The sequence below is a fragment of the Pan paniscus genome, chromosome 5 (genome assembly GCF_029289425.2).
Source record: "Pan paniscus chromosome 5, NHGRI_mPanPan1-v2.0_pri, whole genome shotgun sequence".
In the NCBI taxonomy this organism is placed as follows: Eukaryota; Metazoa; Chordata; class Mammalia; order Primates; family Hominidae; genus Pan; species Pan paniscus.
In genome coordinates, this window is record NC_073254.2 from 51,755,343 (window position 1) to 51,779,595 (window position 24,253).

Consider the following 24,253-nt stretch of genomic DNA (forward strand, 5'->3'; position numbering starts at 1 on the left):
GAGCACTGTGCCAGCCGCTATGATAGAAACACTTGGGTTTCCTGAGCCTGTAAAATTCATTCATTCATCTAGTGAGGATTTATTGAGAGCCTGCTGTTTGCCAGGCATAGTGCCAGATGCTTTGAGCAGATGCAAAAATGAATAAACCACAGTCCCCACTCTCCAGGCACTCACTGCAGAATGCATTACATAAATGTTTTCAAGAAGAAGGGTCTGTCTCCTGACTGCTCGCCCCCACCTCTACTCTTGCAACCATGTAATCATTGCCTCTGCCACTTCTAATAAGTTTGAATGCTATTCAGAGTAGATTTGGTGAGAACGGAAGGGGAACAGAAAATATAAGAATGAGAGTGGGATCTAGACCAGGGATAAGAATGAAAGTTGGCCTGGAGCTTTGGCTAGGCCGGGGGCTGCTGCCAGAAGTTCTGTCTGAGTGTTGTAGCTGTATGTCACAGATTCCATTCAGCTGCTTCCTAAGCTGGTAATTCTGAAAGTTACACTGGAAAAGAATGTAACTGGCACCAACTTACTTGGCACACTGCTGAGATGTGCTGTAGAGGTTGCTATATCCCTGCATTTCTCAGAAGTATGGCCCTGGACACACACAGCCCTCCGAGGCCATGACTTGGGTCCAGCTCCCTCCCACTGACCTACATTCACTGCTGTACTGTGCCAGCTCTGGGAGCTGAGGAGTGCTCACCAGTGGCACAAGCTCCAGCACAGTGCAGGGCCAAGGGAGTAAATAATCCTGGGAAAGCTGGCCTTGCTTCATCTGCTCACATGTGGATCTCATTGAATGAGGAGAGGGCAAAAAATGGGTGGCCAGAACCAAAAAGGGATTTACCCTTGGCAGTTTTCCTTCTTGGTGGTTTCCAAACCACTGCATAGATTAAAATAAAAATTAAGGATTTATCCAACCATTGTCTTTCCCCATCTGACCAGCAGTCTTGTCTATAGGGCTATCTCCCAGCAAACACTGAGAGGAGGAAGTTGACCCTGCAGCGGAAGCGGGAGGAATATTTTGGCTTCATTGAACAGTATTATGACTCTCGAAACGAGGAACATCACCAGGATACCTACAGACAGGTACAGTCACCACCTGCTGCCTCTTTGCTTACCAGTCATATACTTTAGGTATGTCTCATGGTAGTGCTCTCAGGGTACAGGCTTTCCAAGTCTTCAGGCTGTGGTATATTGGTTAGGAGTTAAATTTATCCTCAAAACTGTTTCCCCTCTTTTCATTCAGCAACTCTGATTTTAGCCATTTTAAATAGACAGACTTTTTTGGCACTAGTCAGTGCACTGCTTCTCAAACTTTAATGTACATACAAATCACCTAGGATCTTGATAAGATCTCACCTAGAGATTATGAGAAAATGCAGATTCTGATTTAGCAGGTCTCAGGTAAAGCCTGAAGTTCTAATGTGCTCCCTTGCAATGCTGCTGCTGCTGATCCACCAACCACACTGTGAGTAGTAAGCGTTATCGAGCATGGAGAGGAAAGACAAGCTTACCTAGCCGTGGTCCAGTCCCTCTGGACTATGACATCAGTATGTCTTCCTGGCAGCTGCACTGCTGTTTTGGCATCTGTGACTGTAGGAGCTGTAGCTTTCAGTAGTCTTGTCAGGGAGTCTTCTGTCATTGCCCATAATGGTCCTCATGGTCTGCGGAAAGGTCTGCTCCCAACATCACATGTGGAGGGAGGAGAAGAGTAGGCCAGGGGTTGCAGAAAGTGGAAGGTGGGCAGCTATTTACAACAAGCCTCAAGAACTGAAGTAGCCTCTGCTGCTGCTGCTGCTGACACAGTCTTTTGCATAGTTAGACTGGGCATTGGGAAATCCCTGAGTTGAAATGGGCTATAGTGATGTCTTAGGTAACAGAAGTAAGAACTTTCAGCTTCAGTTACTGAAGGCCAACTCCTTTTGATCCTTCCCCACTTTTTTTTTTTTTTTTTTTTTGAGATGGAGTCTCACTCTGTCGTCCAGGCTGGAGTGCAGTGGCGTGATCTTGGCTCACTGCAGCCCCCACCTCCTGGATTCAGGTGATTCTCCTGCCTCGGCTTCCTGAGTAGCTGGGATTACAGGCATGTGCCACCAGGCCCGGCTAATTTTTTGTTTATCTTTTTTGAGACCGAGTCTTTTTCTGTCACTTAGGCTGGAGTGCAGTGGCGCAATCTCGGCTTGCTCCAGCCTTTGTCCCCTGGGTTCCAGCGATTCTCCTGCCTCACCCTCCCGGATAGCTGGGATTACAGGCGCACACCACCACACCCAGCTAATTTTTGTAATTTTAGTAGAGATGGGGTTTCGCCATGTTGGCCAGGCTGGTCTTGAACTCCTGGCCTCAGGTGATCCACCCACCTTGGCCTCCCAAAGTGCTGGGATTACAGGTATGAGCCACCATGTAATTTTTGTAATTTTAGTGGAGACGGGGTTTCACCATGTTGGCCAGGCTGGTCTCAAACTCCTGACCTCAAGTGATCCACCCGCCTCAGCCTCCCAAAGTGCTGGGATCACAGGCGTGAGCCATCGCCCTGGCCCTTCCCCGCTTCTTACACATCATGACTTCATAAGCAAGTTCATCTCTGGTTCCCTATTTTAGGACATTTTTGCAGCTTTCTGAGCTCTTCTAGTTCTTAGGAACTGTTGATGAGTAAGATTCTGAAAGATGGGTACCTACTTGGATCATACCTGCTACATACATGCCAGCCCAGAGTGAAACAGACTTCAGAGCAATAAGAAAAAACCCTTAATCTGTGAAGCCTATTGCCATTTGACTTTAGTGGTTTCTTTTGGGAGGTTTCCTCACTGTTTAATAAGCTACTGTTGTCATGGAAACATGTTCCACATGGGCAGGTAGGTATAACTAGATTTTTTTCCTGTGTCAGTCACTTCTTTCTGAAGATAAATTGTGTTTTCTTACTACTTTGATTCCCATTTCTTTTTTTTTTTTGAGACAGAGTCTCGCTCTGTCGCCCAGGCTGGAGTGCAGTGGCCCGATCTCGGCTCACTGCAAGCTCCATCTCCCGGGTTCACACCATTCTCCTGCCTCGGCCTCCCGAGTAGCTGGGACTACAGGCACCCGCCACCACGCCCGGCTAATTTTTTGTATTTTTAGTAGAGACGGGGTTTCACCGTGTTAGCCAGGATGGTCTCGATCTCCTGACCTCATGATCCACCCGGCTTGGCCTCCCAAAGTGCTGGGATTACAGGCGTGAGCCACTGCACCCGGCCAGATGATTCCCATTTCTTTAAAAAAAAAATTGTCAAAAGAACAAACTGGGCCAGGCACGGTGGCTCACACCTGCAATCCCAGCACTTTGGCAGGCCAAGGCGGGTGGGTCACCTGAGGTCAAGAGTTCGAGATCAGCCTGGCCAACATGGTGAAACCCTGTCTCTACTAAAAATGCAAAAATTAGCCAGGCGTGGTGGCAGGTGCCTGTAATCCCAGCTACTTGGGAGGCTGAGGCAGGAGAATCGCTTGAACCCTGGAGGCAGAGGTTGCAGTGAGCTGAGATAGTGCCATTGCACTCCAGCCTGGGGGACAAGAGCGAGACTTCATCTCAAAAAAAAAAAAAAAACAAAAAAAAAAACAAAACTGGCATTTGTGTTTTTGGACATGCCTTCTCTTTTTCAGATTCACATTGACATTCCAAGGACGAATCCTCTCATTCCGTTGTTCCAGCAACCACTTGTACAGGAGGTGAGGGAATTACTTAATGTTCTTTGGCGCTTCTCCCCGCATAGTTCTGTGGCACCTGTTTACAGGTTTGCGGCTAATCATAATAGTACCTTATGTTCATATATGCAGCTTTGGTTCCTTCAGAGCATGGTTTCATACATTCTCATTTGATCTTTGTTACAAATCTGTGAGCGGAATAACACTTTGAAAGGCTAAGGAACTTGCTCAGAATTTTGAGGCTACCTGGTGGCAGAATGAAGAACCCACATCTTAGAATTCCTATTCCTGTATTTGCTCTACTTTATCAAGCTGGAAGTAGTGATTTTTTAAATTGTGGTAAAATATACATAATATAAAATTTACTGTGTTAACCATTTTTTAGTGTACAGCTCAGTGGCATTAAGTACAGTCACGTTGTTGTATGACCATCATCACCATCCACTTCCAGAACATTTTTCATCTTCCCAAACTGAAACTCTGTATCCATTAAATATTAACTCTCTTCCGCAGCCTCCATTCTATCTGTCTCTAAGAATTTGACTACTCCAGGCAGCTCAAATAAGTGGAATCATACAATATTTGTCCTTCTGTGACTGGCTTATTTCACTTAGCATAATATCTTTAAGGTTCATCCCTGTTGTTGCATTGTGAATTTCCTTTTTTAAGGCTGAATAATATTCCGTTGTACATATGTAACACATATTGTTGAGCTATTCATCTGTCAGTGGACACATGGGTTGCTTTCACCTTTTGGCTATTGTGAGTAATGCTGCTGCTAGTATGGGTATGTGAATATCTGTTTGAGTCTCTGTTTTAAATTCTTTTGGGTATATATTTAGAAGTGGGATTAGTAGTTATATTTTGGGACCTAACAAGTTAATGAAGTACATGGAAGGTGTCAGTGGGGCTATTATGTTTTGACTCAAGCAGTAACTGTAAACTTCTTAAGATTAGGGATTTCCTTTGCAACTTTACAGTAGCCAGGACACTAAGTATTAGTGCTCTTTTAACGGAACTTTCAGTTCTCATAGTAGAGAGGGATGGTGGTTAAAATGCTGAAAATAATTTCTATTTGACTTTGGGTTATATTTATAATTTTGTTTAAATATAGATGTCTCCACTGGTGGGGTCCCTCATGTCTTACCCATAGCATAAAGAAGATTTTGAAGGTAACATCATTATTTTAACTATAAGATTCAGCTCACAGGAAGCTAAAAACCCATTCATGATCCCTTTATCCTCCCATACAGTTTTCCGTGGCTCAGCACTGCTTATTCCTCATTTTAACTTGGAGATGTTCAGAGACTTTTCTTTTACCTGTGCATGCTTACTCTGAATTTGGAGATGAGGAAAGTAGTCAGTTTAAAAGGCTTCTCAGCCAGGCATGGTGACTCATTCCTATAATCCCAGCACTTTGGGAGACCAAGGCCAGAGGGATTGCTTGAGCCCACGAGTTTGAGACCAGCCTGAGCCCAGGAGTTTGAGACCAGTCTGGGTAACATAGCAAGACCCTGTCTCAAAAAAATTACAGAATTAGCCAGGCATGGTGGTGTGTGCCTGTGCTACTGTGCCTGTGCTACTTGGGAGGCTGAGGAGGGAGATCTCTTGAGCCCAGGTGGTCAAAGCTGCAATGAGCCATGATCGTGCTACTGCACTCCAGCCTGGGTGACAGAGCAAGATCCTGTCTCAAAAAAAAAAAAAAAGGTTGGGGGGTGGTGGCTTCTTTTAGTAGTGCATCCTGAATACAATATGGGAACTCAAACTTTATTCTTCCCAATTTTTCCTGAATGACCATTTCATCTAGCAGGCTACAGTCATCTTTTAAATTTTTTTTATTTTAACTTTTTAAGAGACAGGGTCTCACTCTGTCACCCAGGCTAGAGTGTAGTGGCATGATCATAGCTCACTGCAACCTCTACTCCCTGGGCTCAAGCAGTCCTCCTGCCTCAGCCTCCCAAGTAGCTGGGGCTGCAATCATGCACCACCACACCTGGCTAATTTTTTTTCTCATAATTTTTTGTAGAGATGGGGTCTTGCTTTGTTGCCCAGGACTGGTCTCGAATCCCTGGCCTCAAGCAATTCTTTCTGCTTCTGCCTCTCAAAATGCTGGAATTACAAGGCGTGAGCCACCATCCAGGCTGGTAAAAATGCCAACCAAGAAGCAAAGAACTAAGTAACACTGAATACGGAAAGGCTTGCTTTGAAAACCTGAAAGATACTTGATAATTGCCTATAGTATGTAAGAATTACCCACACTAGTAGAAGAGACATTGGAAGACCTCCAGCGGTTCTCCTATCCACTCCTCTCTATAAGGCAGGATTATCCCAGACTTTTTCTATAGCGAGCATCCCATGGTCTCCCCTGATTACCAGGCTTGGTGCTCTTCAGTTTCCATCTCTTTGACCACTTCACTTGTACCATGTGAGTGTGTCTGTGTTGTCCCACCCTGACTAGAGAGGATGATCACAGGTCTCCTGATTCTGAACAGCTAGCTTCCATGTACTTGGCCATTGTTACAGCCAGGCGCCAAGGATTTGAGTATTTACAAGGGGCTGATCCTATAGAGTAGAAGCCCTTCTAAGTCCTTTGGAAAGACCAACCTGGAGGAGCTTTTTAATAGAGGCATCTAGACAGACCCAGGTCACAAGAAGTGCAAAGAAAGAGAGTGAGGCAGGGAATTATTGAGATTTTCCTGAAAACGATGGTTCTAGCTTTGGCTGTATTTTCAAGATAGAGGGATCATTTAGCAACAGAGAGGAAATAGAGTGTAAGAGCGTTCCCATTAGAGTGTTGGGCCGAATGCAAATGAGGGTGCTATGCCTTTTCCTCAACTACACAAAGCAAATGGGTAGGTCTAGTGAAGGCAGAGAGGCCAGCTCCCTTCCAGGAAAGGCTTTGTCCTCACTACCTATGAAGGCAGCAGTGTTGACAGTGAAAGAAACCGTTTCTCAGCTCTGTTTGCCCGCTGTAGGCACAACTTTCTATGACAGAGAGGCTGGGAAGCATCCTTTATGTCTCTAGTTTCTCTGTGTCCCTCCTACACTAGATAACCATCTCCAAAAACCATATAACCATTTCCTGTTTGTTGGTCTCCCTGGGAGGTTTTTCTGCCTTCCACCTGCTTGAGAGGGCCTCTTCAATCTGATGCAGTGGTGACTGGCTGAGATTCTCCCAAGTCCACATGCTTTCTAATCTCCTACCCTATCATCTGCATGTACTCACATCACCTCTGCCATCTCTCTGGTGTGGTTCTCAGAGGCATGAGGCAGCCCAGTCAAAGCCAGTCTCAAGAATGTGTCAGACTTGGGAATTGTGGTCACCAGGATGAAACCAGGCAATGGGTATTATCAGGTTGAGAGAAGATGGGGAGAAGCTCAGAGGGCCTAATGAAAGCGAGGGGAGTATAGTTGAGTGGGACAGGGCATGATTATGTAAAGGGACCATAAAGATCTTTCCTTTGTCCCCAGTGTAGGCCTCTGGCTTCTTATGGCTAATATGCTAAACCCCAGGGCCTTTCCCATGGGGCCCTGGCTGGTTTCTCTGTTCTCAAATTCCCAGCTATAGGAGTCCATAGGATTTTGTTTGACTTCCTATCCTTAGCAAACATCTGAGTTGTATCCTGATATGTGAAGTGACTTCCTGCAATGTGCAGTCTGTCACTTGGTCCTAGTCAGGCTGGGTTAGAATTAAATCAAGACCACCTTTCTTCTCAGCAGGGAGAGGGGAGGGTGGTAGAAAAGGTATTTCCTGTCTAAATCCTATAATGACCAAAAAAAAAAAAAATTTAGAAAAAAGCATCAGAACTGGGATGTCCTGATATCTTGCTCTTGGAAATAGGAAACCGTATCTACAGATGAGAATGTGGTGGCCTGAATTAACAGCATTCATCCCAAATGTTTTCTAAGGCATTTGGGTTTGCTGTTCTTTCCTTCTCCCAATTTTATATTGTGGTGACCAGATAATGAAAAAATGAATAAAGGGCAAGAAGTATCTACCCCTACTTGAAAACAATTAGTGTATTTAGAAACTTTTTGCATTTATATACTTCTTTATCCCACAGTATCTTAAAATTTTCCTAAAAATTCTACACCAACCTGGAGGTAAATTGTGAAGTAGGTAAACGGAGGGAGGGAGTGTGTGTCCCCGTGATTTAACACTCGTGTCTTTCTTTCTCATTTTCCTAGATCTTTGAAAGAATTCTATTTATTTGGGCCATCCGCCACCCTGCCAGTGGGTATGTCCAGGGAATTAATGACCTGGTCACTCCATTCTTTGTCGTCTTCCTCTCAGAATATGTGGGTAAGAAGCATTAGTACCAAGCTGAACAAGCTATTGCTCTTTCTTATCTGCCGTCTGTCTGTTTGTTTTTCCCAAGAGTCCAGCCAGTAGGTATGTCTTGCTAGAAAATAGAGAGTGCCTTTGGCATACACAGCTAAAACTGCTTTTAACAGCGGTTGCTGCCTGGAATTTATCTCTTAAGATGGTCACAGATCTCACCTAAAAAGTCCTGCTTTGTCACAAGAATGACCACATTGATATGTTTTGTGGTTTGATGGTTTATATTATTTTAGGATTATTTTGAACTTGTTTCCAACACAGGCCCTCATCCATGTAAACTGGAATTTTAGATTGGACATCAGGCCTGCACACTCCAGTTCACTTGCTGTATCTTAGGAGCAGGATGTGGACGTGCAGAGGACAAAAGATTGTGGCACCAGAACACAGCACATACGGGAAGTGATGGAATGGGCCAAGGAGGACTCCAGGACCTTGATTTCTCCCCACTCCTTCTTCACCTCTCACCCCATTGGGTTCTTGTCACTTTGGAGAGAGATTAGATTTCATGGCAGCAGTTGGGTTTTCTTGTAGTCCCAGCCTCTGCCAGCCAGCCTAAGTTAAGCAGAGTCTTAAAGGAGTTGAGGATCCTGTGTTTCTCTCTTTTGGTTTCCTTAATCACTATGCTGAGAGAGTCACAGGAAAACCCATCTGCCATGGCCTGATGCTTTGTTTCCTTAGGTAAGGAGAACCTCATGTAGGAATAAGAACATCGAAAGGATCTTAGAAAGCCATTCATGTAATCCCTCATTTCACTGAGAAGTTGTGAGATTCTCTGTCTCCTTATTAGAGGCAGAGCTAGAACTAAAACCATTTTCTTTAGACTCTGAGGGTAGTGGATGATTGTGGTTTTTGGAGGAAGCCATTTGGAGGGGTTAGAGGGTTGGGTAATGAGAAATGGGTGACAGTGGAACCCTTTGGAGAGGAGAGCATAAGAAATGTCTCACTTGGCCTATCCTATCCAGGTTTTGCGATGGGGCTCAAAGGGATGATGAGGTCTTTCATGAGGCGATCTCAGAAAATTAAGAATTAAGGCAACTAAGAAAGCTTTTTCTAGAGGACTTTTTACATATCCTCCCCACCCCACCACCCCCCCCCCCCGCCTTAATAGATCAACTTTTGGAAGCAGCGTAATTCTGCTGTGTGTTGTATAATTTTATCAAGAGAGCATTTCAGCTGATCTGTTGGAATTTTTTAGTTGCTTCTTGCAGTAGTAATTTTCTAAAATAGTATTGAAGAATGAGCCTAGGATGGTATTAATCCATTCATTAATCTACATTTGAAGTCTAAATGCTGTCATGAAATCTTGCTAACAGTGTTATGCCAGTTAAAAATAATCCTCAGCAGCTGTAGTTCTGATTAGTTATTTAATTATCTTCTTAGCTACCATTTATATTTTGTTCCAAGCAAGTCTTCACTTTCTTCAAGTGCCCATCCCATTACTACCTCAACCCCATCAAGCAGTGTGCCTTCCTGGGATAGATATGACTGCTTTCTGATCTTGGTACAGGCATATCTTGTTTTATTGAGCTTTGTAGATATTGCATTTTTATAAATTGAAGATTTGTGGCAACCCTGTGTTGAGCAAGTCTATCAGTGCCATTTTTCAAAAGCGTGTGTTCACTTTGTGTCTCTGTGTCACATTCTGATAATTCTCACAGTATTTTTAACTTTTCATTATTATTATTATTATTATTTTTTTTTTTTTTTTGAGACAGAGTCTCGCTCTGTCGCCCAGGCTGGAGTGCAGTGGCGTGATCTCGGCTCACAGCAACCTCCGCCGCCCGGGTTCAAGCGATTCGTGTGCCTCAGCCTCCCGAGTAGCTGGGACTACAGGCGCCTGCCACCACGCCCGGCTAATTTTTTGTATTTTTAGTAGAGACGGAGTTTCACCATGTTAGCCAGGATGGTCTCGATCTCCTGACCTCGTGATCCGCCCACCTCGGCCTCCCAAAGTGCTGGGATTACAGGCATCAGCCACCGTGCCTGGCCCAACTTTACATTATTATTATATCTGTCATGGTCATCTGTGATCAGCAAACTTTGATGTTACTATTGTAATTATTTCAGGGTGTCATGAACTGCCTCCATATAAGACAGTGAACTTAATTTATGAGTGTTGTGTGTGTTCTGATTGCTCCACCAGCTGGTCCTTCCTCATCTCCCTCTCCTTGGGCCTCCCTATTCCCTGAGACACAACAATATTCAAATTAGGTCAATTAATAACCCTGCAAAGGCTTGTAAGTGTTCAAGGGAAAGGAAGAGTTACATGTCTCTCACTTTAAATCAAAAGCTATAAATGATTAAGCTTAGTGAAGAAGGTAGGTCAAAAGCTGAGACAGACTGAAAGCTATGCCTCTTGTGCCAGCATGCCTAATTGTGAGCAAAGGAAAAGTTCTTGAAGTAAAATTAAAAGTGCTACTCCAGTGAACACACAAATAGTAAGAGATCAAAATAGCCTTATTGCTGATATGGATAGAAGAATGAACTAGCCACAACATTCCCTTAATCCAGAGCTTAACCCAGAGCAAGGCCTTAATTCTCTTCACTTTCATAAAGGCTAAGAGAGGTGAGAAAGCTGCAGAAGAAAAGTTTGAAGCTAGGAGAAGTTGGTTTTCGTGAAGTTTAGGGAAAGAAGCCATCTCCATAACATGAAAGTGCAGGGTGAAGCGACAAGTGCTGATGTAGAAGCTGCAGCAAATTGTCCGGAAGATCTAGTTAAGATCATTGATGAAGGCGGTACACTAAACAGCAGATTTTCAATATAGACAAAACAGTCTTCTATTGGAAAAAGATGGTATCTGGGACTTTCTTTTTTAAATTTAATTATTTTTTTAAGAGACAGTGGCATGATCATAGCACAGTGTAATCTTATACTCTGGCTAAAGCAATCCTCCTGCCCCCCCGAGTAGCTAGAACTGCAGATGCACACCCACCACACCCGGCTAACTTTATAAAAACAATTTTTGTAGAGAGGGGGGTCTTGGTATGTTGCCCAGGCTGGTCTTGAATTCCTGGTTCAAGTGGTCCTCCCATCTTGGCCTCCTGAGTAGTTGGGATTACAAGTACGTAGTAGCCACTATGGCCAGCCTGCCATCTAGGACTTTCATAGTTAGAGGGGAGTAGTCAATGTCTGGCTTCAAAGGACAGGCTGACTCTCTTGTTAGGGGCTAAGGCAGCTGGTGACTTTAAGTTGAAGCCCGTGCTCATTTACCATTCCAAAAACCCTAGGGACCTTAAGAATTATGCAAAATATACTCTGCCTGTGCTTTATAAGTGGAACAACAAAGCTTAGATGACAGCACATCTGTTTATGGCATGATTTATTGAATATTTTGAGGCCACTGTTGAGACCTCTTGCTCACAAAAAAAGATTTCTTTTAAAATATCACTGTCCATTGACAATGAACCTAGACACCTGAGAGCTCTGATGGAAATGTACAAGGAGATTAATGTTTTCATACCTGCCAACACAGCGTCTGTTCTGCAGCCTGTGGATCAAGAAGTCATTTCAACTTATGAGTCTTATTATTTAAGAAATATATTTAGTTATTTAGTAAAGCTATAGCTGACATACTTTCTTGAGATGGAATCTACTCCTGGTGAAGATGCTGTGAACATTTGAAATGACAGGAAAAGATTTAGAATATTACATAAACTCAATTAGTAAAGCAGTGGCAGGATTTGAGAAGGTTGACTCCAATTTTTTTAAAAATTTTATTTATTTATTTATTTGGAGACAGGGTCCCACTCTGTTGCCCAGGCTGGAGTGCAGTGGTGTAATCATAGCTCAGACGGTAACCTCAAACTCCTGGGCTCAAGTGATCCTACTGCCTCAGCCTTCTGAGTAGGTGGGACTACAGGTGTGCGCCACCATACCCAGCCAATTTTTTTATTTTTTATAGAGATGGGGGTTTCATTGTGTTGCCCAGGCTGGTCTTCAATTCCTGGCCTCAAGCAGTCCTTTTGCCTTGGCCTCCCAAAGTCCTGAGAGTATAGGCGTGAGCTACCACACCTGGCCAGATTGACTTCATTTTTTAATTTTTTATTTTTTTCAGATAAATAGAAAGTCTGGTTTTATTTTAAGCTTTACATTTTTGTCAAGTGCAAGGTCAGCCAGCTAAGATTTCCAATAATTACTGAAGTAATAACTTCTGCTGGCATGTCTTCTGAGTCTCCATTTCCTCCACTGATATTCATCCAAATAATAAGAGAAACACAATTGCAGTTGAGTTTACTATTATCAATGGCACTGTCATCAAGGTTCTTACAGATCAAATAAGGTTCATTAGCTGAGATTTAATTCCTGGCTCCTCTCCAAATCCATCGATTCCCTGGTCTCTTCCCCAGCCAAAGTTCCACATGGCTGGGGAGGCCTCACAATCATAGCAGAAGACAAATGAGGAGCAGAGTCATGTCTTACATGGTGGCAGGCAAGAGACTAACTTCAATTTTGGAAGAAGTTCTACTGTGAGTAAAATGCTATCAAACAGAGTCACATGCTACAGAGAAATCTTTTGTGAAAGGAAAAATCAATCAATGTGGCCAACTTCATTACTGTCTTGTTTAAGAAATTGTCACAGCCTGCCCAGCCTTTAGCAACCATCACCCTGGTCAGTCAGCAGCCATCAACATTGAGGCAAGATCCTCCACTAGCAAAAAGATTATGACTTGCTGAAGGCTCAGATGATTGTTAGCACTTTTTAACAATAAAATATTATTTACTAATTAGTGGGGTGTGGTGGCATGCACCTGTAATTCCAGCTACTGGAGAGGCTGAAGCAGGAGAACTGCTTGAACCCAGGAGGCAGATGTTGCAGTGAGCTGAGATCGCACCACTGTACTCCTGCCTGGGCAACAGAGGGAGACTCCATCTCAAAAAATAATAATAAATAAAAAATAAAGTATTATTTATTTGTTGATTGATTGATTAATTGAGACAGGATCTCACTCTGTCACCCAGGCTGGATTGATTGATTGATCGAGACAGGGTCTCACTCTGTCACCCAGGCTGGAGTGCAGTGGCATGATCATGGCTCATTGTAGCCTCAATCTGCTGGCTCAATGATCCTCTCACCTCAGCGTCCTGGATAGTTGGGACTACAGGGGAGTGCCATCACATTTGGCTAATTTTTTGTATTTTTTTTTAGAGATAAATTTTTGCCACATTGCCGAGGCTCGTCTTGAACCCCTGAGCTCAAGCATCCTCCTGCCTCAGCTTCCCAAAGTGTTGGGATTACAGGCATGAGCCACCATGCCTGATCCTAGTCTTATCACCTCTTCCATTCTCTACTCCCTCACCATTGTGAATTATTTTGAAGCAAATCTCAATGTCAAACATCGTATCATTTTATGCATAAATTTTTTATATGTATCTCTGAAAAGTATATATGTATACACACATACATATACACACACGTGCACACACATATATATATATTATAATTTTTTGTTTTTTTTTTTTTGAGACAGTCTCACTCTGTCGCCCAGACTGGAGTGCAGTGGCACGATCTCAGCTCACTGCAAGCTCCATCTCCCGGGCTCAAGCAATCCTCCCACTTCAGCCTCCCAAGTAGTTGGGACTATAGCCTTGCACCACCATGCCTGGCTAATTTTTGTATTTTTTGTAGAGACAGGGTTTTGCCATGTTGCCCAGGCTGGTCCTGAACTCCTGGACTCAAGCCATTTACCTGCTTCAGCCTCCCAAAGTGCTGGGATTACAGGCGTGAGCCACTGCACCTAGCCAAAGACATTTTTTAAAACACGCAGCCATAATGCAATTATCACATCTAAAAAGTAGTAATAGCTCCTTTATGTAATCTAATATACAGTCGTATTCATAAATCTATTCAACAGTTTGAATCAGGGTCCAAATCAGAGCTGCGTATTATAGTTGGTTGTCTTTCTTAATCCTCCAGCTCCCATCCATCTCTCTTTCCCTTAGGAGCTTGTAGCTGTAGCCCTTGTTTTTCTGGCCAAGCAGCAACATTACACTGGTTTTTAAAGTACTTTACTATTTGCAAAGAACTTGGACATACTGATTTCCTTTAGTAGGGCCCAATATCTCTTTAAGGTAGATGTATCAAGCCATTTTATAAGGTGAAAAATCCAAGATTCAGGGGTCTAATGAGCTTCTTGAACTCAAATACCTGTGCTTGGCTTTAATACCTGTGCTCTTTATATGACTTGGTGGTGTCTCAACTTCAATCCTTGTCCTTGGACTTCTAATGGCTTCACCTATTATATTTAATGCTCTAAAGCAGGCAGTGCCTTTCTTATTGCTTATCTTTCTAAAAAAATTATAGTAGAAGTATGTTTATTAAAAAATCAAAACAACATTCTACTGTAAAGATATATGCACATGTATGTTTATTGCAACACTGTTCACAATAGTAAAGACTTGGAACCAACCCAAATGCCCATCAATGATAGACTGGATAAAGAAAATGTGACACATTTACACCATGGAATACTATGCAGCCATAAAAAAGAATGAGTTCATGTCCTTTGCAGGGACATGGATGAAGCTGGAAACCATCATTCTCAGCAAACTAACACAGGAACAGAAAACCAAATATCACATGTTCTCACTCATAAGTGGGAGTTGAACAATGAGAACACATGGACACAGGGAGGGGAACATCACACACCAGGGCCTGTTAGGGGTTGGGGGGCCTAGGGGAGAGATAGCATTAGGAGAAATACGTAATGTAAATGACAGGTTGATGGGTGCAGCAAACCACCATGGCATGTGTATACCTATGTAACAAACCTGCACGTCCTACACATGTATCCCAGAACTTAAAGTATAATTAAAAAAAAAAAATCAAAACAATATAGAAGTGTTAACAAACACACACCCACCTCCAAGATAACTACAGTTGTTAACCTCTTGTTGTGTGTTCTTCCAGACCTTTTCCTATGTATGGATGGAGCTGCATACATTGTTTTTCTTTACTGGGTTCAGAAAAATGAAATCAAGCTATTCATACTTTTCTGTATTTTGCTTGTGTTCATTTAAAAATATCATATAGCAAGCTTTCAAAGCCTGAACATATAGATCCACTTCATTATTTTCAGCAATTCCATTATTTCTATAATAAGACTTAACTATAGTTTAACTTTTCTTCTCTAGAAGAACATTTAAGTTGCCTACAGTTTTTTTTTTTTTTTTTTTTTTTTGAGACGGAGTCTTGCTCTGTTGCCCAAGCTGGAGTGCAGTGGCGTGATCTCGGCTCACTGCAAGCTCCGCCTCCCGGGTTCACGCCATTCTCCTGCCTCAGCCTCCCGAGTAGCTGGGACTACAGGCGCCCGCCACCACGCACAGCTAATTTTTTGTATTTTTAGGAAAGACGGGGTTTCACCATGTTAGCCAGGATGGTCTCGATCTCCTGACCTCGTGATCCGCCCACCTCGGCCTCCCAAAGTGTTGGGATTACAGGCGTGAGCCACCGCGCCAGGCCTAAGTTGCCTACAGTTTTTAGCTGTTATAAGTAACATTGCAGTGAATATCCTTGTACATATTTTCTTGTGCACTTGTTAAAATATGTATTTCTCTGAAAGAGTCCTAGAAGTGAAATTACTAATCCTGAAAGCATGCCAAATAGGTACTACTGAATTATAATCCAAAAATGTTTATACCAGTTTGTACTCCAGCCATGAAATGTGTGGATGCACTTTTCCTCACCTCCTTAGCAAAACCTGTGTGTGGATGAAGTCTAGTGTATTTCACCTGTCTAGCAGATAAACCATGGTTTGTGTTTCAGTTTTTGTTTCCACTTTCTGGTCAGTGATATTATGTATCTTTTCTCATCTGTATTATCATTTTCTTTTGTGGTCTGCTGGTTTAATCATTTACCTATTTTTTCTAATGGATTATTGACCTGTCTTGTTTTGTAAGAGCTTTTTGTATATTAGATAAATTTATCCTTCATCTGCTATGTGTTAAAAATATTAGGTTGAATCATATAAATTGTTAATACTCAACTTTTTTTTACCACCCAACATGGGAATTTTATGTAGTCCAACCTAATATTTTCCCCAGACCATTATTTATCTCTTAACTTTGCTACTTGTGTCTCTTTATGTAGAACTTAGTAATTTTTATACAGTCAGATCTGTCCATTCAACAAGTATTTATTAAGCTGTTACTATGTGCCAGGAGATAGACATGGGCCTGCCCTTGTGGCAACTCCTGTCTGGTAGGGAGGCTCACAAACAAGTCACCAGATAATTGCAAACTGTGATGAAGCCTCTGAGGGAAGCAGCTTATCCTTTAGGGTTTTTGGATTTGGTATCTTGCTTAGGAACTCTCCTTCCCCACCTCAAGATTACAAAAATACTGGCCGGGCATGGTGGCTCACATCTGTAATCCCAGCACTTTGGGAGGCTGAGACAGGCGGATCACATGAGATCAGGAGTTCCAGACCAATTTGGTCAACATGGCAAAACCCGTCTCTACCAAAAATACGCAAATTAGCCGGGCACGGTGGCGGCTGCCTGTTATCTCAGCTACTCGGGAGGCTGAGGCAGGAGAATCGCTTGAACCTGGGAGGCAGAGGTTGCAGTGAGCCGAGATCATGCCACTGCACTCTAGCCTGGGTGACAGAGTGAGACTCTGTCAAAAAAAAAAAAAAAAAGATTACAAAAATACTCTCCCGTGTTTTCTTCTAATACTCTTGTGGCTTTAACATTTAACTTTTTAAATTCCATTACTAATTTATTTTCTTGTATGATGAGAACTGAGATTTATAGTTACTATTCCAGTTGCATAGCTAATTATTTCGACACCATTTATAAATAATACACCATCTTTTCACCGATGTGAAATCTCTCTTCATAATATTACGTAATTTTAATTACATGGTTCTGCTGCTTTGTTGGTTTGATTTTATTTGTCTCCATTTCTATCCAGTACCACACAGCTTAGATTTTTTGAGTTTATAAAGTTGTTAAATCATTATTATTATACATTTTATTTATTTATTTATTTTGAGATGGAGTCTCACTCTGTTGCCTAGGCTGGAGTGCAATTGGCACAATCTTGGCTCACTGCAACTTTCATCTCCCAGGTTCAAGCCATCCTCCCACCTCAGCCTCCCTAGTAGCTGGAACTACAGGCATCGCCACTATGCCTGGCTAATTTTTGTATTTTTGAGTAGAGACGGGGTTTTACCACGTTGGCCAGGCTGGTCTGGAACTCCTGGCCTGAAGTGATCCACCCACCTCGGCCTCCCAAAACACCGGGATTACAGGCATGAGCCACCGTGCCTGGCTATTATTTTTTATTAGTGGCTTTTTAAAAAAAATTCCCCCCACCCAGGGCCAGTCTCTTTCATTATCCTTTAAAAAAATACTGTCTTGGTTGTTCTTCCAGATGAACTTATTTTTCAATTTTGTTTATTTTTTATCTTTTTCTCATAGTGATAAGAGCACTTAACATGAGGTCTACCCTCTTAACAAATTTTGAAGTGCACAATACAGTATCGTAAGCTGTGGGCACATGGTTGTACAGCAGATCTCTAGAACATATTCATCTTGCCTACAGTTGTCAAATTTGTACCCTCTGAACGTCAACCCTCTGTTTCCCCTTCCCCCTATCCCCTGGCAGCCACTACTCCGTCTGTTTCTATGTTTGTGACTATTTTAGATACCTCATATAAGTGGATTCATATAGCATGTGTCCTTTTGTAAACCAACTTTTACTTTGCATAATGTCTTCCAGGTTCATCTGGTTGAACTTGAGAATCAACTTTTGTCAAATTTAGGAGTGGGGAACCTTTTATTAATACAATTTTTATTGGAGTTGCAATAAATTTATAAATTACAATTTTTGTGGGTTTTTTGGTAACAGCTTTATTGGGATGTACTTCATATGCCAGACAATTTACTCATTTAAAGGGTACAGTGAATAATTTTTAGTATATTTACAGAGTTGTATGTCACCACAATCAATTTTAAAACATTTTATCACCCCAAAAAGAACACTCGTACTCTTTAGCCATCACCCCTAAGCCTCCCATCCCGTGTATCCCTGGGCAACCGCTAATCTTCTGTATCTAGGGATTTCCCTATCCTGGACATTTTATATAAATGGAACCACACAGTATGGAGTCTTTTGTGTCTGGCTTCTTTTACTTAGCGTAATGTCTTCAAGATTCATTCATGTTGTAGCACGTGTCAGTACTTCATTCTTTTCTATGGCCAAATATTCTATTATATGGATGTACTACATCTTATTTACCTGTCAGTTGCTGGATATAAATTAAATTCCAAAGAAATACAGACTTCTCCCCACCCTCACACCTTTCTTGAACAGAGATAGATACAACATTGTGGCCATCAAGCATCATTTTTTTGTCTGGGCAATGATGCTTCTCTTCTCTACTTCTCTCATGTTGGCATATCTGGATGAGGCAGCTGCTGTCAAAGGTTTTTTGCTTTGGCCCTCCTGGTGTGACTCTCCCTACTGTAGGAAGCCTCAAGTATCTTTCTCATGGAACAGGCCAGCAGTTGCCCTCATTATCCTGGGTAGGTCTCTCCAGGCATCCTTACCCCACTGCCCCATCTCACTGAATCATAGCATAGGGGATCTGCCCTAGTGGAGCCGTGGGGTCCACATGCCACTGGGACATTATTTGGCTTCTCTCATATCTCTTCCCCTACCTATTCTCTACCACCTCTATCACTTTTAAAAATTAGTACCTGAGCCTGCTTCATGCTTTATGTTATGTTTGTTGTAAAGTAGTTGGAAACAGTGAGTTCCAGTGATTCCCCTGTGAGTTGATAGAGAAGTTGTCTATAGCTCTAGCCTTGCCCCCAAGCAGCTTCTTTATCTGCTGAAGCCAGCTGCTCCTGTAAAAGTGGGTCCTCTGCAGATAAGCCAGCTGTGTCTGGGTCTAGTGGTGACAGTGCTGCAGGTGGGGAGGTCACCCCTGGGGAGATAAAGTCTCTGGAATCTTATCTCTGAGACTGTGGTATAATTCTAAACTCTTTCCTCCAAGAGCTTTTAGGCTTAGGCAATATTAGTCTAGCTCTGAACTACTGAGGTCCAATATAATTGACCATGCAGCCATCATCAAAATAAACTGCTTAACAGGAACAACAGAAGTGATTCATATAAGGAAGTCATGGAGAAGAGCAGGACTTATGATGTTTCCTATTTTCAAAAGAAGAGTGGTGTCTGATGATATTTTTAGGTACAAAATGCAACACCAATTATCAAGTAACCTTTTCTCTTTTCCTTTGCATAAAACAGCACAGTAGGATTTTCACCGTAGATTTTACCTGGAAGCATGACAGCAGTGGAACTCTCGGAAAGGAAGTCCTCCACAGACCTCTGACTTGTGTCCGGTTCCCTACATGGCATTTCCACCTGATTATGTCATAGTTGATCACTTAGGATTAGCTAGGCTGCACATAACAGGGAACCCAAGTAACAGTTCCTTAAGTAAGATAGAAAAGCTTATTTCTCTCACATTAAAAGTCCAGAGGTGAGTGATCTGGGGCTTATCTGCTGCTCCAAAATATCAGAGATCCAGGTTCCTCTCTCTCATTCTGCAGTCTTCAGCATGTGGTTTCTTTCTCATGATCCAAGAGCTGTTTGTGCTCCAGCCATCACATCAATATTCCAGCCAGTATGGAGAAGGAAAGGAAGCAAGGCATACTTCTTCTGTTTAAGAACATTTCTGAAAGCTGTGCATGACTCTGGGGCTTGATTCTCTTTTGTCTGAACTTAATCTTGTGGGCACACCTAGCAGCAAGTGAGGCTGAGAAACAGTCTGTCTTAGGTGGCCAATACACTTAGGGGTCCTGTCACCAAGGAGGAAGAAGGGAACAGTTATTTTTAGGCAATCTCTGCTATTCCTAGGCTCCTCAGACTCGGTGTTTGGCTCTTCTCCTTCCCTTACCCAGGCACCCTTTTCTCTTAGTTGGCAGTATTTCCTGTCACTTAAGTCAGAAATGCTAAGAATTGTTCATGATTCTGTTTCCTTACTCTTCCATATCCAATCATTTACAAAGCTCTGGTGATTTTACGTCCTAAATGTTTCTTAATCTGCTTCCTCTTCATTCTCACTATGCACGCCCTAGGTCAGGCCTAGATTGCTGAACCAGCCAAGCATGTTTTCTCACCCCCGGTTTTATCTCCTTCAAACCCATCTTGCACACCATTCAAACAGAGACTCGCCCACAGAACTCCTCTGACAAAAATCCTTCCTTAGTGTTCCATCACCTATAGGTTAAATGTCCAGGTTTTCTAACTTGGCATGTAAAGGCCCTGTGACCTGCTCCCTGCTTCGCCCCTTAAACTCAACAATCCAAAATGGACATTGTAAATGTAAAGCCTTGTCCTGCACCACCTCTTTATCTCCTGAGCTAATCTTTGTGCACCCTTTAAGACTCCCCCTCCTCCTAGAAGCCTTCCCTGGGGACCCCTGACCCCCGGCATCTAATAGTGCTATTTCTGTCACTCTGTAGATTTCTCCTGTGGCACTTTACCTCGCTAGTTGTTGTTTGTGTTTCCCTCCTACTCTCTGCCACCAGACTTTCTGATTCTTTGAGGCCAAAGAGTATTTTAAACATCTTCATATCCCCAGTACCTTCATTTTGGTGTCCAAAATAGGCATTCCACACATGTCCAGATGAATGAGAGAATGAAAATTCCATAACTGCAGAATACTCAGAAATTAGTACAGCTTCACTAGGCTTGGCCACTGGAGGGCAGTGAGTTACACTTTTCTGATACTGTGCTGAATTAGCCGAAAGTTCTCTCCCCTCTAAGGGATGGAGGTGGAGCACCACCACTTAGTCAACAAGTCTTTGATGAGCACCCACATGTGCAGGGCACTGCTCTAGGCACTGGGGTTATGACCATAAACGAAGTAGACAAAAACCCTGCCTTCTACTTCTAGGTATTTATTTAAGGAAAATGAAGGCTTATAGCCCCAAAAGACATGCACAAACATATTCACAGCAACTTTATACAGACATAAAATGAAACAACCCTAATATCAGCTAATATGAGAACAGATATCCATACCACAGAGCAGTACTCAGCAATAAATGAGAACGTACTATTAGTAGTACAGCAACATGGAAGAGTCTCAGAAACCATGAAACAGAATGAAAGAAGCCAGATACCAAAAAATATATATATTGTATGATTCACATTATGTGGAGTTAAAAATAGGTAAAGCTTATCTATGGCGATAGAAATGAGAGCAAAGTTTACCTATGGTGGGAGGTGGGCTGAGAATGAGCATAAGGAAACATTTCCGGGGTGATGGAAATATTCTCTATTTGGATGGGGGCATTTTTTTTTTTAAACCATAGACATAAAGATGTGTCAAGACTCATAGAACTGTGCACATATGTGCAGTTTACTATGCGTAATTCTACTTTTTTAAAAAAATTGCTTTCTTAGTTTAATTTCTGGTGGGCAGAAACAGACAATCAACTGAAAAAACAGATATTTGTAGGATTGAGATAAGTGCTATGGATAGAAACAAAGCAAGAAAGAGGGACAGGGATGTGCCATGCTGGCAAGTGTGGGAGCAGGAGGCAGGTTTTAAACCGAGTGGTGAGCCGCCTTCACACTGAGGAGATGACATTTGAGCAGAGCCCTGAAGGAGGTAAGGGAGGGAGCTGTGCAGTTAATTTTTGATAGTCAACACTCACATTTTCAAAGAAAAGGTAGTGTGGATCCTGTTGCCTTGTCTTGCTCCTGGGCTGTTGTGAATTGTGCTCGCCCCCCACGCTCAGTCCTGGGAGGCGGCATCCTCCATCTTACATCTGACTCTTTGCGTCAGCTTTGCCCAGTCTGTTCCTCCCTGTCTGGCTAGGCCAAAGATGAAACTGGACAATCTTTATTATTGTCTCAAGAGGCCATTCCTTTTCTGCTTTTTAAAATGTGAACTTCATATTAAATCATACATTTAGAAAAGTGCATCTGTCATACATGCACAGTTCGATGAATTTCCCCAAAATAACCAGCACCCACAGCAAGACGTGGAACGTTTCTAGGACTTCAGAAGTCCCTTTGTGTTCCCTCCTCGTCCCTACCCCGTCCTCTCCTCCCCTACCCCTGCAAGGGTAACTACTTTACTGATTTCTAACACCTAGATTAGTTTTGCCTATTTCCTTTTTTTTTTTTGAGACGGAGTGTTGCTCTGTCCCCCAGGCTGGAGTGCAGTGGCGCAATCTTGGCTCACTGCAAGCCTCGCCTCCCGGGTTCACGCCATTCTCCTGCCTCAGCCTCCCGAGTAGCTGGGACTACAGGCGCCTGCCACCACGCCTGGCTATTTTTTTTTTTTTTTGTATTTTTAGTAGAGACAAGGTTTCACTGTGTTAGCCAGAATGGTCTCAATCTCCTGACCTCGTGATCCACCCGTCTCGGCCTCCCAAAGTGCTAGGATTACAGGCGTGAGCCACCGCGCCCGGTCAGTTTTGCCTATTTCTAAGCTTTATCTAATTTGAATCATATAGTAAGAATTTTCCACTTTAATGTTGTTCGTTTGGAGGGAATTGGTGGGGAGTGGGCTTGATGCTGAGTTTTTAGCAGCCACCCTATTTGGGACTCAAGCTGCCTCCTGGCCCCATCTTCATAGATGAAGCAGCCTCCCATGTGATAGGCAGCTGAGAAATATTGAGGCTCTTCCCAGCAGTGTGTGGAGATAGCCCAGCCAGGATGCTGAGCTGCTTTCAGTGACACTTGAAGACAGTGTGTGCATTTGGTGGGACAGTGGTGCGTCCAGTGCTGGATTTCCTGTCATTGCAGGAGGTGAGCTCTCCAAGGGCAAGTTGTGGCTTGTCATTTCTGAGACTACAAGACCTAGCCTAGTCCTCTACCCTGGCAATGAGCTGAGCAGGATGTGCACATTTGCTCTCTGTCCCTCATCTGACCCCAGGGATAAGTGAGAAATCGTAACAGAGGAGATGTTGAGGTAGCCAACATATTCAAGATATTTGAGCCTACATGAGTAGCCTCTGTGAACAGCTGACACTGGCACTGGGGACCCTGAGCCTCCCAGAGCCTGTTCACATCCACAGCATCTTAGTAACATGCTGCCCATCTCTGTGAGTGGTCTTTGGGCAGGTCCTAGAAGATTAAGTATGTGCTGGACCTTGCCTTTCCTTTGCCTCCTCTTCCTTTACTCCATAACCCAAATACTCAGAGTTTGGGCTCATATAATCTGGGATCCTATAGCCAATGTCAGGAGGCTGACTTAACCAGCAGCAACTAATGTTTGCTAAATAAAAGTAAAAGTAATACAGCAACCTAAGGAAAATAGTGAAAACTTGGTGGTATGTTGGTTTTTAAAATTAATTTTAACCAGGGCATCATGATACATGTATACCCATGCTATCCTATACTGAGCAGCCAGAGTTCATGTATTATTCTGAGTTAATAGTCACCACCCTGATTGACAGGCACAGTGTCAGAATGCTGTATGGTCAGCTAAGCAGCATCTTCAAAATAGCACATCTCCTCTGACAGTCAGAAACATGGGCCTTGCGAAACAGAACCACCTCCCAGTGGGTCTCTTCTCTGTGGGAATCTCGAAATAAGTCTTTCCTCCAACCATCTCATTGGAGTGGCCATCTCTCTCAGAGACCAGCTCCCCCTGTCTTTGTCAGGTGGTTTGGCTTTCCCAGGTTTAGCGAGGGGCCTCTCCACCCTCTCTACACTTACAGGTTTGCAGTGCTATTATTGTCTCAGCTGCTGCCATCAGGTACTTGCCTGAAAATGCCAGATGCATAACACCCAACAATACGTTTATATATAGCGCTTGAACCAGTTCAAAATTATTACATAGAAGTGAGAAGATGAATTCTTGACGGTTTTCTTAAAACTGCTTTTTTCTGAATGAAATATTTGTTGCTGTTTTAAGAGGTTCTTTAGATATGGTCAAAAATATTTTTTTATTTTTCTCAGTCAGTTTACTTTTGTTATGAGAAATTTTTTTTTTCTTTTTTTTCTTTTTTTTTTTTGAGACAGAGTCTTCTCGCTCTGTCGCCCAGGCTGGAGTGCAGTGGCATAATCTCGGCTCACTGCAACTTCTGCCTCCCGGGTTCAAGCGATTCTCCTGCCTCAGCCTCCTGAGTAGCTGGGACTACAGGCACCTGCCACCATGCCCGGCTAATTTTTATATTTTTGGTAGAGACGGGGTTTCACCATATTGGCCAGGCTAGTCTCAAACTCCTGACCTTGTGATCTACCTGCCTGGAGCTCCCAAAGTG

At 43.0% G+C, this 24,253-nt stretch overlaps 1 protein-coding gene across 2 annotated transcripts in view; it reads left to right on the plus strand.

Moving 5' to 3' along the window:
- Nucleotides 1-24,253, plus strand: part of TBC1D22B (TBC1 domain family member 22B) — a 74,753-nt gene that overhangs the window by 25,489 nt on the left and 25,011 nt on the right. For both annotated transcript variants that reach the window (XM_003818889.5, XM_034962006.3), the window contains 3 exons: nucleotides 958-1,086; nucleotides 3,634-3,699; nucleotides 7,864-7,978. In XM_003818889.5, the coding sequence (XP_003818937.4) occupies nucleotides 958-1,086; nucleotides 3,634-3,699; nucleotides 7,864-7,978 (310 nt within the window). The remainder of the gene's footprint in view (nucleotides 1-957; nucleotides 1,087-3,633; nucleotides 3,700-7,863; nucleotides 7,979-24,253) is intronic.